Genomic DNA, 16,913 nt, shown 5'->3' with positions numbered 1-16,913 from the left:
TTGGGGTATTCCTGAATCTTATGTCATATTATGGTACATAATTATGCAATTCTTAACCCATAAGACACAGGAAATATCAGATTCCACTAGAAGGCTGAAACTAACTTGATATACCTGACATATTACATTCAATCATTCCTGATTGAATGTAATTGAATGACTTTTTTGAAGTCTCTAAATGTTCTGATGAATTGAAAATGGTGGGCCTTATTGTAAACAAGTGTAATGCTTCATCATAGTGTCCACAGTTTTTGTATTGAGTTGTACTTTTGTTTGAATTAAATGTACTCATTCTGCATACTGTTTATAAATCAATACATTGAAACTGGGACTCAACTGATGCAAATTCCAGCAATGTTGTTATTCAATTGAGCCATTTACACGTATATTAATTGCATTTCTGTTATATTAAATTTGCTAAAGTGGCTTACATTTATTTAAATTGCCTTTGTACATGTTTTTTTTTTAAATAAACAAAACAAAAGTAAGTTGACATTGGTGCTGCATTATTTCATAGGCCAGTGGTCTACTTCAACAGGAGCGCCACCAACAGGCGGATTTTTGAAAATGACTCAAATCATGAAGGCAGTGTGCAATTTACGTGGAATCTTTCACAGACTTTCATACTAAGCTGAGGAATATATCCCACCCTTTTCACATTGGCCAGTTACAGCGCCACCAACAGGTGGATCTGTTGTTGTTGTTGTTGTTGTAGCACACTCAACCCAGCACACTCAAACAAAAGAGGCTGAACTATGCTAAAGAAATATAGCATGCAGGAAATGGCATTGAACATTGTGCACCGGTGTGTCGATGCAACATGTTCATATGTGCAGACATGCTTCGGAAGAAATAAAACAGTTAAGCAAGCAGGCATATCACTGACCTTATATTGGAGGCACCAACGTGACCAACATATATTTTGAACTTCTACACCAAAATAACGTGTCAGTCGTTCCACAAATGACTTCTAAATCGCTAGTTCTCACACTTTCAAGATTTTCCAAAAATGTTCAAAAATAGCAGTGCCGTGAGCTTGTATATTTGCTATTTTTGAATAGCCAACGCAAACATTTAAAATGACACAGAAGCTTTTCCAGTTTTAATGGGTTAACGGTGAGTAATGGTGAGATTTATGTCACAATGTTTACATATGTTTTCTTTTGTCTTTTTAAACAACACAATATAACTATAATTGTCCTTGCTGCACAAACACAGTATGGGAATTAAGCCACAAGTCTGAGTGCTTGTAATACTATAAACGAGTGCTCTTAATGCACTGGTGAGTGTGATCTCCAGTGCTCACATCTACTGAATACAGAACATACATGTCTTCTATATGGTCAGAAAAAGGAGTGGTGTTGTTTGTGTCGTGTTTTTCAGTGTAGCAGACAGCAGAGCTTTTGTCCACGACTCCTGTCATCCAATTCTTGTTACCTTCACCTCCCTTTTGCATACTTTTGCCATTTCCTATAGGAGCTGCTGTAGCAATGGTTTCCAGGAGCGTCAACGGCCCAGCATGACCTACATCATCCCCACCTATAGGAACACAAAACAAGGATTAATGCCAAGTTATAGTTGCCATGCACGTGATATGATGACATTTTCATCACCATCTCAACATGTCTGTGGGGACATCCGCAATACATCCCCGATTTTGTGATCACGCGTGACAAGTAGTTTGAGGAGAGGTTGATATAGGAAATCATGTGTAAAAATTGTAAAGTGTAAAAATGGAACCAAATGGACTGGACTTATATTTTACAATTTAAATTGGGGTCCCAGAGATAGAAATGCCATTAAATGGGGGTCGGTATAGGTAGATTATGCATGTCAAACTGTGGGTCCTTGAAATTAAACGCGTTAAAGGTTTTATGACATTCATTTTCATTTATTTTTCTTTTTCTTTTTTCTTTTAGGTTTTATGACCTCAATTACATCCAAAAAACCTGAACTTTGAACATTCAGTGGATTTTCTGTGGTCTGAAGTTTTCTTTGGGTTTTTTTGGGCCTTTTGAGCTACAATGAAAACAGGCAACACAGTGAAACAGTGACATCTGCTGGCAAATCCCATTGACATATATGGGATTTGCAGTAAGTGATGTCACTTACTGCCGGCAAATCAGAGCACCTGTTTGAGCCAGAAAACCCCAGATCACAGAAAATCTGTCCTGTCACTGTCCTATATGACACTGTATTTATCCCAATGCAACATGGTTTAATACGCACCATTCCCACGTCTGCACTTCAGCGTCACCGTGGTGACGAGGTTGTCCAGGGGCTGCAGGGAGGTCATCCAGGCAGGAAGGAAGTCCCAGCTCCGCAGCCTGTGCGGCAGACACGCGGGCCTCCGCGCCTGCAGCACGTTCACTGCCGCGACAAAGACGGCCGCCGAACCCAGCGGCGTCCCGACCCCGGCCAACACCCTCCAACCCGCCATGGAGAGAGCAAACACCACGGAGGGGAGGAGCAGGAAGCAGACCAGCAGGTAGAGCACGGCAAACCAGCGGTACCTGCATGGGGGGGGGGGGGGGGGGGTTTGTTGTGCGCGATAGTTTTTTAATCCATTTAGGGCTGCATGAGGCCGATTCTAAAAACGCCTTCTAAATCCTATGACCTAAGATTTCTGAAAAACTTTATTCAAAAAGTACAAAAATGTTATGTTGCTAAATACTGTACATAAATGGTAAATAAATGGTGCATTTATATAGCGCCTTTATCCAAGGCGCTTTACATAGATTGTGCATTACATTCACCCATTCACACACAAATTCATACACAGATGGCGGCGGAAAATATGCAAGGCATCAACCTGCACATCAGGAGCAATTAGGGGTTCAGTGTCTTGCTCAAGGACACTTCGACACCAACTCTGGGGGAGCCCGGGTTCGAGCTGGCAACCTAGGGGTTGCCATCCAGCTATGTATATTGAGCCACCGCCGCCCCTCAATATACATAGAATAGCAACATAGCAACAAGAACCCCAAAAGGGGGTCCCGTCCTGAAGGGTATATGAAAACCCCAAAAGGGGTTCCCGTCCTAATCCTCATTTCCTTTAATCTATCGAGGTTTCATTAAATGCAAAGCATGTCATATAGCATATAGATGTACCTGCCAGTACATCTGCCAAGGGCACGAGCCATACGGATGGGGAGGCGGGAGGCTGGTACCGGATACCATAACATGATACCGAGGACATTGAAGAAGAAATGACACAGGGCCACCTGTGGGGAAGGAGAGGATACCATAACATGATACCGAGGACATTGAAGAAGAAATGACACAGGGCCACCTGTAGGGAAGGAGAGGATACCATAACATGATACCGAGGACATTGAAGAAGAAATGACACAGGGCCACCTGTAGGGAAGGAGAGGATACCATAACATGATACCGAGGACATTGAAGAAGAAATGACACAGGGCCACCTGTACTAAAGGAGAGGATACCATAACATGATACCGAGGACATTGAAGAAGAAATGACACAGGGCCACCTGTACTAAAGGAGAGGAGAGCTTATTCTTCATTGAATCCGAGAATGTGTTAATGAAATGTGTGTGCGCCAGTGTTGTTTTCGTCGACTAATACTATGACGAAAAATCGAAAAATCGATTCACGTTTGAAAGGCCCTTAAAGCATTCCAGGTGACTAAAAAGAGAAACTAAATGAAAATGAAAACTATTCAACTAAAATCAAAACGTTCTGCCAAAAAACAACAGTGGTGCGTGCGTGCCTCTGTGTGTACTGTACCTGTACCGATGCAGCCAGTTTCTCTCCAGGACTGGCCAGGGCTGCCAGTATTGCAGTGGTGGTGGTTCCCAGGTTGGAGCCCAGCGTCAGAGGGTAGGCTCTCTCGATGCTGATCACACCAATACCTGATTATTGGGTCCTTCATGCATTATATGAACATGCATTCCCATGCAGACAAGTCATCAAGTGTGTGTGTGTGTGTGTGTGTGTGTGTGTGTGTGTGTGTGTGTGTGTGTGTGTGTGTGTGTGTGTGTGTGTGTGTGTGTGTGTGTGTGTGTGTGTGTGTGTGTGTGTGTGTGCAGTGCGTGTGCGTGTGGGTGTGCGTGAGTGTGTGTGCGTGCGTGTGTCTGTTGTACCTATGAGAGGTGTGATGGCAGACGTGAAGACAGAACTACTTTGAACCACAAAGGTCATGCCTGCTCCCACTAAGAGAGCTAGATAACCTGCCAGCCAGCCAAATGGATAGGGGAAATCTGGACAGAGGAGGAGAGGGAAAGTGTGAAGACAAAAATTGTGTCTAGTATCCGGTAAATGAGGTTATAATATAGCAACAAAAAGTTTAACCTCAGCATTTCGAAATAGCAGATCTGCAAGTTCACAGCACATGTTCTGAGCTTGTAGCTGCTATTGTGTATGTGTGTGTGTGTGTGTGTGTGTGTGTGTGTGTGTGTGTGTGTGTGTGTGTGTGTGTGTGTGTGTGTGTGTGTGTGTGTGTGTGTGTGTGTGTGTGTGTGTGTGTGCCTGCGCCCCTATACAGACCTGTGTTAATGACTGTGTTGACTGCAGAGGCCAGCTGGCCCTTCAGCAGCGATCCCAGTACTTTGACCAGAACTACCAGACAGCTGCACAGCACCAGCAGAGAGCAGCCCAGGAGGATCAGACCTATGGCCACATCTGATAGAGAGCTGTCCACAAATAGATGGCTGCCTGGGACACGTATAGACAGACAGACGGGCAGACAAGCTTATTGTCTAATAGGATTGATTTGAAAGGTAACTGACTACTATTACAGAGACTTTATAATAACAACATGAACTATATCTAAATAGGTAGAGAAGAGAAATAGATAATAGACTAATGGCTATAGGAACGGAGGCTAAGCCTGAATGTAAAATAAATGCACACTAGGGAGAGAAAGGGAAATGCAGGCAATGCATACTTGCAAAAGCTATAGCTTGATTTAATATCAACTAATGGTGTGAAATTATTGGTCAGCTTGAATAATATAAATAGTATCTAATTCAAGGTCACTGTCTTATCTCTGCCCCCACTCCAATATGTCCCTTTATGCCCCCCTTTTTTCATTCCGCGTACTCTTGCCTCCTGCGATGCTGTGTTTGATTTCAGCGGATTTGTCCGTTATCACTGCATTAAATATACGAAATCAACCGTTATCAGGAGATTGGAATATGGCCAATATGGCCATACTGGCATACTAGACATTGTGGTGTTTGGCTGTGTTCACCCGGACTGCGTGCATGCAGGGTGGCGGTGCAGGCATAGCCTGTTCAAGGACTGAACAATGAACATGTCATTTCCAACTCTATTGTCGGGGCATGGAAACTAGGGGCTACTAATATTTACTATTCTCTGCTTATCGGAACGTATCTTGGACAGCGCTGACTCGGCTCTGGTGGCCTTCGCAAGGCTCGGCACGGCGACTTGCTCGGCTAGCGCCTCACTCGGCGGTGCCTCACGTGGCTCAAGGCCGCACCAGAGACGGCGCGCCTCCGTCATCGACACAAAAAGCAAACGATCCCATAGTTTCACTTCCGGATTTCCCAGTATGTTGATTATCACATACTGGGGGTATTTCTAAGGTGTTGATAACGAACATTCTCTTGAATAAGGGGTGATAACATCGGAAGCGGGTGCAGATTTTGGGTTTTGAGTTTCTACTTCTGGGTCCTTCATTCATGTTCGAGTCATTCCTGACGAGCACAGCAGAACTTGAGCAGAAGAGACCCGTCTCAAGACAAGAGGACATACTTTAAAAAAGAAAGAGTCTTACATCTCTTTGTGTGTTCTGACAGAGAGTGGTTGTGTGCACTCCAGGCTGTTTCATTCTTCTGCAGCCGAGACAGAGAAAAGGAGAGAGAAAGATATTTAGAGAAAAACATTGTGTGAAAGACAAGGATTGGATGCTATGAGAAACCAGGTCATACAGTATAAGGGTCGACTATGATTTCAAAGAAATAGAGAGGAACTGTGTACGACTCAGTGCGAAACCCCTTTAAGCGAGCATTGCATATGTCTTGACTCATACACTGGCTTGTGAAAATGCTTGTCGGTAGGCCTACTTACAAAAGCTTACTCACACAAACACATTAGGGCTGTCCTATGATGGTCTTTTTAAATGTTTTATTGTTGTTAGTACTTTTTTTGTACTTTTTATGCTCTTTGCAATTTATTTTATTTATTGAATACTTTATTAGTCAGAAATGTAAACAGGACCAGGTACAGTTAGACATTTAGGCTAAAGCAGTGGTTTTCAACCCTTTTTGTATCAAGGCCCATGCATTCTTTATCAGGCATTTGAGCCATGGATCACCATTTGATGACATTTAGCCTCTCAGACACCAACATTTGCATATCTTGATCAAAATAACAATTCTTCTATATTCTCTAATTGTGTAAACTTCTTGTAGATAATAATGCAGATATTTAACAATAATGTAACTCTTGAGAGCGTGAATTCATTTTACACTCTCAAGAGTTAAAGTTACCAACTCTCCATCATCATTTAGCTGGAGACCACCTCGAACCCCCTCAAGGACCACTGGTTGAAAACCACTGGGCTAAAGGGATAATAAACAAGTCTTGCAAACTCTATAACCCATATTGATTCTGCCAGTCTACATCTTCCAATAGAAACATTACAATGTTAATTTCCATATCCCACCAACCTAGGCAGACATCATGCAGACACAATCTGTGTGATTAAATGGTAAATGGTGCATTTATATAGCGCCTTTATCAAAGGCGCATTACACACACACACACACACAAGATGCACGCACGCACGCACGCACGCACGCACACACGCACGCACACACACACACACACACACACACACACACACACACAAAGCTGTATGATATGATACCTGCGCTGCGATGGCTGTGCTTTGGCACCAGTGTCTCACCAGACTCCTGTTCCTCATGCTCTGGTCTCCTGTAGCGACAGCTGTGATGACAGAGGGGTCCAGCTACATGGACAGGACAGAGCCAACGTGTTAGCCTACTACAGCATATTATTGCTCTCACTGTATGTCCAAAATTATGTCGATCCATATGTTTCAATGGATCCAGTGTATTTAGTCACCATCTCTTTCCATATATTCACAGACTTTCACTTTTCAAAAATACCAGATTTTTGGCCTATAAATTCACGTGTCATGATGTGACGCATTGTGTGCTTGTAATTTACGTTTATTTAATTGTCAAAAATGTTAACATTAGTTTTTTTCCCAAAAAGCTATCTAAAAATGTACAAAATATATACAGTAGTCGCAGATTCTCAAGCATTTTGAAAAAGTTCAAGGATTTAAATTGCAAGCATTTTCCAGATCTGCTTTTTTTCCTCGCTATTCGTTGTATGACAATGTATACTGTATATAGGACTCAGTTAAATGGCGGAAATGGAAACTAACAGTACCAAGTCTACATGGTGTACACATGAGTACAGTGAATATAATAATTTTGGTGAAAGGTTCTGGTTCAGTGATGTGTGTACAGTACAGTGCATAGCAGCACCTGTATAATCATTTTGGTGAGAGGTTCTGGTTCAGTGATGTGTGTACAGTACAGTGCGTAGCAGCACCTGTATAATCATTTTGGTGAGAGGTTCGGTGATAACTTTCAGCAGCTCGGGGGCTTCCTCTCCAGTCCTGAGTTGGAGGGAGTCGACCGCCGCCTGTGACAGACGTCTCAGGAGACCACTCACAGCCTCCAGGGGGAGGAGCACCAGCACGGACAGCCAATTAAAACAGTCGTGGACTGTTGCTCCAGCAAACGCCCTAGGTGGAAGGTATATGAAAGTATATGTTTTCATTTGCTGTACAGTCGTACCCAAATAAACGGACAAATGCGTGTGCGCACGCACTCACACACACACACACACACACATTTCGATTTCTTTATTTGAATCCACAAATTACAATTAATTTTACAAGGAAACAAATATAACGGGGTTGACAGTTCATGTTCACTTAGGGATACACATGGCACCTCCTTCTCCACACAGACAAACTGCCTATAACAGACGAGACAGAACAGTATTTGGCAAGTTGTTTGGCTTTGCTTTTTGTCATGCCAGCTATTCTTAGGCCACTCATGGTCAGTTTATGCACATGGCCCAGGCTTCCGAATATCAGTATGGCAAATCTACAGCGATACCCCAAGTTTGTTATACTTCCAAGTAATGGTTGATACTTAGAATATTTATCTTGGAATGCCTGGTCCATGTACAAATCAAAGACACAGCCCACCTCCAGAATCAGGACCTCCTTGTGTCTGGTGTCAACAAAGACAACATCAGGTGTATTCGGGATGTTAGCAAAGACATCGCATGCACAGCTAAACCAATCTGGTAACACTCTTGAATGTGTATACATTGCTGCACACACACACACACACACACACACACACACACACCTCCACTACTAGTACTCGTAGGCCTACCGCTCAAACTCATCTCTTTCCCCAGCCTGCATCAGAGCAACAATGGTGTTGGTGACTGATGTTCCAATGTTGGAGCCCATGATGATAGGGATAGCAGACTGAACATTCAGTACTATACGGGATGGAAGGATAAACACATTGATTTAATTGAACAGATTAATATCAGGGGTGCCCAAAAGGTAGATCGTGATCTACCAGTAGATCACAAAGGCTGTGCAGGTATAGATCACATGGTGCCCCTAAAATATATTTATTTTAAAAAGGGCATATGCCACTTGAATTAAGGCAACTTGACTTGACTGATTGACATCAAAAAGGGCTTGTCAGCTCAAACTCACAATACATTTTTTTGTTTTCAAGAGTGCTGTGCATAAATGTCAGTAGCATTACAAAGTAATATGCAAAGATCCATTTTGTGTGTAACATCAGCGTCCGTATTCATTTTTTAAACGATTTGGGATAACACATTTTTTGGTTGGGTATAGATCACGTTTAGCTGGGCATTTTGAAAGTGGCTCTCAAGTCAGAAAAGTGTGGGCGCACCTGGATTAAATAGATTGACGTACAGACAGATACAAATCAAATGGATTCACACACATGTCTATCATCCCCTTTTGTTTTTACAGGTTCAGTAAGCATATAGGATGCCTATCATTGACGTTTGTACTGTACTGTAACTCACATCCAGAGGACACCATGCTGACGGTGATGGAGGTGGAGGTGGAGGAGCTCTGCACCAGCACCGTCACCATGATGCCCACCACCAGGCCTGCCACGGGGTTAGACAGCACAGCACTGTCCTGGAGGATGTCCCCCGCTGCCCTGCCTGGGACACACAGAGACAGACAGAGACTGGGTTATAGACAGCACAGCACTGTCCTGGAGGATGTCCCCCGCTGCCCTGCCTGGGACACACAGAGACAGACAGAGACTGGGTTAGACAGCACAGCACTGTCCTGGAGGATGTCCCCCGCTGCCCTGCCTGGGACACACAGAGACAGACAGAGACTGGGTTATAGACAGTACAGCACTGTCCTGGAGGATGTCCCCCGATGCCCTGCCTGGGACACACAGAGACAGACAGAGACTGGGTTATAGACAGCACAGCACTGTCCTGGAGGATGTCCTGCCTGGGACACACAGAGACAGACAGAGACTGGGTTATAGACAGCACAGCACTGTCCTGGAGGATGTCCCCCGCTGCCCTGCCTGGGACACACAGAGACAGACAGACAGAGAGAGAGAGAGACATTAATGGCACTTTTCGACGACAAGGACTAAAAGTGGGTTTCTGGATTTGTTTTCATACACTATGGTTCGGTTTCAGAGACGGTCCTGATCAGAACCTAAATTTGGGCCTTGCTCAGGAGGTTGGTACTAACCCCAGTTACACAGATTTACACGTTGTGAGCATCGGCTATTTGCACGTTCTTTCTTTTAATGATGTACCTGACACTTCAGGGATGGTTTCCAGTTATAAGTGGAAATGTAAACAAAAAGACGTTCACAGTACTTCACAGGTTCTGAAAACTGTTTCAAGTTATGGAAGGTTCTGGGTCATACATGTTTGTGGTTAAGAATCGCCAGAATTGAGAGGCAGGAAAAGAGACATGGATTGCAATAGCTGACATGTGATGTAAGAAGTGACATGCTGAGGAACGACAGTAAGGGTGATGGTGGTGATGATGATGATGATGATGATGAAGGAAGCGTACCTCCGGCCAGCTGGAAGGCGGAGCTGAGGATGTCGAGGGAGCAGACAAAGAGGTAAAGAAGGATGAAAAGGAGGGGGATCTTGGAGACGCTGGCAATAACCGATCTCACACGTCCAGCTTTTGACTGACCTTCCATGGCAGAGGACCTGCAGTGCCATAGGGACAGCAAGAACACATACGCTATGCTTTATTCAGAAGAAAAAGGTGAAGCATTTGTAGAAGTATTAGTAGTGGAGGATGATGTACAGTAGTAGTAGTAGTAGCACTGAATTGAAAATGGAGGATCCTGATCTTAGTGCTTTTTATGGTTTTATCCTTGTAGCAGCTTTTGTATTGACTCATTCTACATACTGTGAATACATTTTTCAATCAATCAATCAATCAATCAATAAGCAGCAGCAGTATGAGTAGTTACTGTAAATGGGTAGCCTACTTAGAGTTTGATTCAAAATCATTCCTTATGGTCAACACCCTGAATTTAGTGATTCAGGTATTTTTCTGCTGCTGTAGCTTGTGGCAAATTGTCACATTCACCGCCTTTTACAAGTCATGTGGCAGATTGAAATTTAACCCAATTCTTGTTTTCTTTTGTGGCATTATAATGACTGCCTGTACTACACAGAGAGAGAGCCTTTATCTTTTGCTCAAATGCTAAAGTAATATTTATTCTCAGAATTCAGTGATATATATATAGTTTTTCCAACATTGCTTAAAGAAAACAATGAAGAAACAGTTAAACTGTAACATAGCTGACATCTATAACTGATCCAGACTGATTGATATATTATGTTCATCCTTTGGATTTTTTCCACACTGACTTGGCTAGTTGACATTCCCCCATGAGGCTATTTTGTGATTTCTAAAACAGTTACAGAAACTGAAGGAATAGTGGTGGTAGGTCGGTTAACATTGATATAATAAAAGAGGACTTTTGTAGAATACATTTGTGTGATTTTACCACAATAATGCAATAATGAAAGACAAGGGTGAACGGGCAAAAGAGTGAAATAAGTGTCAGAGAAATCAGAAAAAGATAGATAGATAGATAGATGATTCCGGACTGGAGACATGTTATCTTAATCAACAAAAAACTGAGAAAAACAGAACAGAGAAAGAAATAAAGTAACATAATGAAAGTAGAAACTGTGAAGGTGTGAAAGAATAAAGGTACAAATAATCAAACAAATAATTGACCTACCTTCTTTCCATACAGTGAGAGCTGCCTCGCCAGCCCGAGACAGAGAAGAAACGGGGAAAAGAATGGAAGTGAGAGTGGAAAATAAATGAAGAGATCTGGAACTTTGAACTGTCTCCCTCCACCCTTTTTATTTAATTATATGTTTGCTAACGTTGGTGTCTTCAATTTTTCTCTATACTTTGTTGTTTGCCATGGCCCATTCAACATATTTATTAAATGTACTTTCAATTCACTCTGTGAGTGATTTGTAATGGAAGATAATACATTATACCCTAGTTTATGCTTTGTTGTGTGAGCGATTAATGAAAATAGCAGAACTACAAGCTCAGATCTACTGTTGTCCCTATTTTTGAAAGCTTATTAAATATGTTCAAAATAGGGATGCCAAAGTGAAAGTAGTTAACCCAAGTGCTTGCTGGTCTTGATTGTTGTTGTTGTTGTGGGTCACACTTTTTTAAATACAATTCCATGCATTATTTGTTTTGCACTTTGTTTTGCACTACTGTATAGGCTACTAGACCAGTGCTCATTGCACACTGGCCTACTCAGGAATAATGCGTCCTTTTATGCCCTTAAAACGGGACCTTGAGATTATGCTGGTGACACACTTTCAGTCAATCAGTCAGTCAGTCAGTCAGTCAGTCAGTCAGTCAGTCAGTCACTCACTCACTCACTGTGAATCTATCTGTACAGATAATTTTATTGTAAATTATTGTTATAAAAACTCACTCAAATATGCCTGCCTTGAGTGTTTCCTTTGATTATTACGGTTTGAGTACAACTGGATTTTGAATGGCTCTATCTTTATCTCTGGCAGTAGTAATGAACAACAGATCATTGACCAAAGTCTATACAGTAGAAGTACTTTGAGGAGGGGTAAGAGTCAGACATTAAACCAGGAAGACGTTAGGTATTGTTGTCGGACAGTGACAGAAGAAACGGACATTCCTGCACGGGGCCTGGGACTATGAGTGATTATGAGGAGGCCTTGGACAGTGGAGGAGGAGATTCACCTTTCTTGAACCTTGATTCTCTGGGTCCTGCAGGGCCTTTGGCTATGAGCGACTACGAGGAGAGCACGGCCTTCCTTGGACAGTGGGGACGCTTCCAGCAGACGGTGTTCTTCCTGCTCTGCACCAGCACCATTCCCAATGGCTTCAGTGCCTTCTCGGTCATCTTCCTGGCCGACACCCCCCGCCACCACTGCTTGGTTCCAGATGTCAACCTAACTGCAGAGTGGCGCACGGCCATCATCCCAGTAGAGGTGAGTGCCTAACGTCACTGTGTTGTTCTTTAATCCATTCTGACCTGAGATCAGATTCTAAAAATGTCTTCTACATCCTGACGGTTTTCTGAAAAAGCTATGTTTCTATGTCAGTCGTCCTAGCTAAAGCGTAACATAATGCTAACACCAAAAGGGGTTCCCGCCCAGAATGGGTTTCCTTGTTTTTTAAATTGTATTTTTATCCCATGATTTTTTATAACACATTCTTTTCACCCAGTGTCATCAATTGTCTAATAATGTATCCTGGGCACTACACTCCCTCTGCAAACCTGGGGAGAGCAACAGACTATGTTTCCTTGTGCTAATATTCAGTATTAGTTTCCATTCATATACAGCTTATTGCACTGTAATAAATGCATTTATATTTGACGAGGTGGTGAACGGACAGGAGGAGCAGAGCCGATGCCACCGCTACAGACTGGATGAGGTCAGGAACCTGTCTGCTCTGGGCTACATCCCCGGTCGGGACGTGAACCTCACTGAACTGAGACAGGAGAGCTGTGTAGACGGATGGAGCTACAGCCAAGACGTCTACCAGTCCACCATAGTCACAGAGGTCAGTGTGTGTGTGTGTGTGTGTGTGTGTGTGTGTGTGTGTGTGTGTGTGTGTGTGTGTGTGTGTGCGTGTGTGCGTGTGTGCGTGCGTGCGTGCGTGCGTGCGTGCGTGCGTGCGTGCGTGCGTGCGTGCGTGCGTGCGTGCGTGAATCCGTCAGTGTTCATGCGTCACGTCGTGTGCGCCTACAGTCAAAGTTAAAGCAAACTTTTTTGAAAACTATTTTATTTTCACCAGAGGTGGACCCGGAAGTGTCAATCTTTCTTTACATGTATATAAGCTCTCTACCTGCAGTTCGACCTGGTCTGCAGCGACCAGTGGAAGGAACCGTTCACCTCCTCTGTGTATTTCCTGGGAGTTTTGTGCGGATCCTTCTTCTCTGGACAGCTCTCAGACAGGTATTTGTGCGGATCCTTCTTCTCTGGACAGCTCTCAGACAGGTATTTGTGCGGATCCTCTCTGGACAGGTATTTTGAAACACATGGCATATGATTGACTGATGCTCTGTCTCTTCAGGCTTCACAACCTTCCTATTAATAATATATATATTTTTAATCTGTATCTTGGGTGAACCTAGTCTAGTAGAATGACAACTCTTTTTGTATTGTTCAAAGGCCTCTTTTGATTCAATTATCCAGATGTTGTTGGCTATTTGTGCACATAATGTTACAACATGTTGTATGCAGCTTAATTGCTCGTCCACAGATTCTAATGTTTACCTCACCTGCATTCTGTAGAGCTTTGTTTGTTCTTTTTCCTTGCACTCTATTTACGTTATACCATTTACCCTGAAATTTGTTGACCAAGGTTCCAGCTATTAACTCTGAGTAGTGTTATAGGACACTATTGGTCCCTAGGGACCATATTCCCTCCCACCCTTTTTATTTAGGGGGGATCCTAACCACCCATTTTTTAATTAATCTAAGGCACTTTAGGGGGCGTGGCACGTCCGCAATTGATGACGTCATCATATTGATTTTGCTGATTGGAGTTTCCGTTATCTATTGACCTCATCAGATTGTATGAGTGTACTTTCATCTTTGGCAGTTGGGGGATCAATATGATTCTAGTTCTGCTTTCGAATTGGTTTCACATCCCCATCTGTTCAAACTGAACTGCGCATGCACTGATTTGTGTAGGCGAACTGTCCTATTGATTGTGTGTGTGTGTGTGTGTGTGTGTGTGGGGGGTCCTGTTGCCTGGGTGTGTGGGCCTGAGGTCAGCAGTTCGTATGTGTTATTTTGTCCTTTCTACCAGTGATCCTTATCTACACGACGCAGACATATGGTGATATTGATTTTGGTGTGTGTGTGTGTGTGTGTATATAGTGTCAGTGATGTAATTAGGTTTCCAATGTAATGAGTCCCAGGATGCAGGGATGGTCTTGTAGATGAGTCCCAGGGACACTTGTTGAGTCCCACTTCAGCGACGTTTTGTCAGTCACATTTTGTCATTTTTACAAATTGCAGCATTAAACTATCATTTCATTTTTTTTGTTTGTTATAATGTGGTTATATTCATGTAGAAATGTATGAAAGAAGTGAATACAATTCCAAATCTGAAAACTTTAATATTTGCAAAGATGTTTGCAACAACAGTGCAAAGTATGCAAGCAGAACAACACGCCAGTGCAACGTATACAGAACAGTAAATAATATAAGGGCATCAAAATAATGTAAAATATATAAATAATAATAATAATGTGGTGCAATCAGTGAGCTTAAGTATGGTGCATTTAATGCACTGCAGCACAGCTCATTTAAAGTGACTCATTGTCTGTTTGTGAATCGGGTCTGCTTGTCACGCTAAAACATGTTCCCCTAAATATTTCTGTCGGAGGCAGCGCGGTTTAGTTGAGAGAGGTGCGACATCTCCGTTCACTGCTTATTCGTGGGGCTGCAATGGGCTGCAAGCGTCACTGATCACTCAATTGTCATCACGCTCTCTCTAAACGGCTCTAGTCTACTCTAGAGGCTGCGCTCGGAGCGCTCCGCTCCCCGGTCAGAGCTCGCCTGAGCAACATGGCGGCGCGCTGTGTTGACAATGTAGTTACAACAAATTAGTGGTTCTACAACGATTTCTACATGGATTTTATTTTTTTATAACATAGGATGAGGTCGGATGTGGGCATACAAAATGATCGTTTCCGTAGATTATTGTTTTACCGCATTTTTTCACCCCCGCATTTTTTTTTTTCAGTGGGTGTACAGTAGTGCGTCCCATGGACGCACAGGTTGATGGTCTATTGTGTCCCAAAACTATAAAGTGCGTTTTTGGACGCAAAACGCACCCTAGTTACATCACTGAGTGTGGGGAGTGTATTATTGTACGGCGGATGCTGTGAAACCCCAAAACTATTTGGTTTGAATTGAATGTGGTTATTAAATGTTGTGTGTGTAACATGGCGGTGTAAATATGTGGTATGTTTCTCAGTAAATAAAAAAATATCAATGATATTTTCATCGGTTTTTTACTTACTTCATATTTATTACACAGTATTACGTGTGTGTGTGTGTGTGTGTGTGTGTGTGTGTGTGTGTGTGTGTGTGTGTGTGTGTGTGTGTGTGTGTGTATGTGTATGTGTTTGTGTAGGGCATATGATGTACACTGTTTGTGTTTGTGTGTGTGTGTGTGTGTGTGTGTGTGTGTGTGCGTGTGCGTGCGTGCGTGCGTGCGTGTGTGTGTGTGTGTGTGTGTGAGGGCTGATGTTCAGGTATGCTCAGACATGTTTGACCAACTTGAGCTGTGATGCTGGCGATAATATTGATTGGTATACGATTTAGATCGGTGTATACAGTATGTAATACATACTTACATAGATTAGTTAGATAGTTTTTGTTACCATCTCGCAATATTTGACTTTTGATTTGGATATAATTTCATTAACTGGAGGCATGGTTGGTGGAATCCTAAAGGGTGCATATCTATATGCCACTATAGGGGACTGTCCCTGTTTGCCACATGTTTAAAGTAATCATGTATAGCATATTGACGTAACCTGTATATTTATGCGTATAATTTCCTGTTAACCAACATTAGCACGTATTCATACTAGTTTTAATTATATACGTATGATATACTTAGATTTTTTGCATGGTTCAGGTTGTCTTAATGGTTTGTTTTAATGTACGACCTGTATTATTTTTGGTATCTGGCGGTGAGTTTTGCATGGTTCAGGTTGTCTTAAGGTTTTATTTTAATGTATGACTTGGATTATTGTGGTAGGTGGTGGTGTATTTTGTGACATTTGCATGGCTCAGGTTGTCTTAAGGTTTTATTTTAATGTATGACTTGGATTATTTTGGTACGTGGTGGTGTATTTTGTGACATTTGCATGGTTCAGGGTGTCTTAAGGTTTTGTTTTAATGTAGGACATGGGTTATTTTGGTACGTGATGGTGTATTATGTGAGTTTTGCATGGTTCATGGTGTCTTAAGGTTTTGTTTTAATGTATGACTTGGATTATTTTTGGTATGTGATGTGGTGTTTTGTGACATTTGCATGGTTTATGGTGTCTTAAGGTTTTGTTTTAATGTATGACTTGGATTATTTTGGTACGTGGTGGCGTATTTTGTGAGTTTTGCATGGTTCAGGGTGTCTTAAGGTTTTGTTTTAATGTATGACTTGGGTTATTGTTGGTATGTGATGTGGTGTTTTGTGAGTTTTGCATGGTTCATGGTGTCTTAATGTTTTGTTTTAATGTATGACTTGGGTTATTTTGGTACGTG

General features: G+C 42.5%; 2 protein-coding genes across 2 annotated transcripts in view; one reads left to right on the top strand and one right to left on the bottom strand.

Annotated features, from left to right (window-relative positions):
• Window positions 1-2,218: 2,218 nt before the first annotated feature.
• On the bottom strand, window positions 2,219-10,285 carry LOC310854743 (sodium-dependent phosphate transport protein 2A-like; the record flags this gene model as incomplete). Its single annotated transcript, XM_083759416.1, has 12 exons — window positions 2,219-2,513; window positions 3,112-3,224; window positions 3,753-3,877; window positions 4,109-4,225; window positions 4,512-4,679; window positions 5,067-5,117; window positions 5,764-5,821; window positions 6,859-6,960; window positions 7,575-7,770; window positions 8,435-8,546; window positions 9,117-9,260; window positions 10,150-10,285. 12 exons carry the CDS (start codon window positions 10,283-10,285, stop codon window positions 2,219-2,221), a joined length of 1,617 nt encoding a protein of 538 aa, XP_083615542.1.
• Window positions 10,286-12,404: 2,119 nt separating this feature from the next.
• The window catches only part of LOC310854732 (organic cation/carnitine transporter 2-like), a gene marked incomplete at its 5' end in the record, with an annotated part of 37,892 nt that continues 33,383 nt past the window's right edge, over window positions 12,405-16,913 (top strand). The window contains 3 exons of the mRNA XM_083759405.1: window positions 12,405-12,611; window positions 13,006-13,188; window positions 13,480-13,583. Coding sequence (XP_083615531.1) covers window positions 12,405-12,611; window positions 13,006-13,188; window positions 13,480-13,583 — 494 coding nt within the window. The remainder of the gene's footprint in view (window positions 12,612-13,005; window positions 13,189-13,479; window positions 13,584-16,913) is intronic.

Source organism: Protomyctophum parallelum (assembly GCF_964188405.1).
Source record: "Protomyctophum parallelum genome assembly, chromosome: 1".
Taxonomy (NCBI): domain Eukaryota; kingdom Metazoa; phylum Chordata; class Actinopteri; order Myctophiformes; family Myctophidae; genus Protomyctophum; species Protomyctophum parallelum.
The sequence above is the reverse complement of the archived record's forward strand: the minus strand, read 5'-3'. Positions and strand labels throughout refer to the sequence as shown.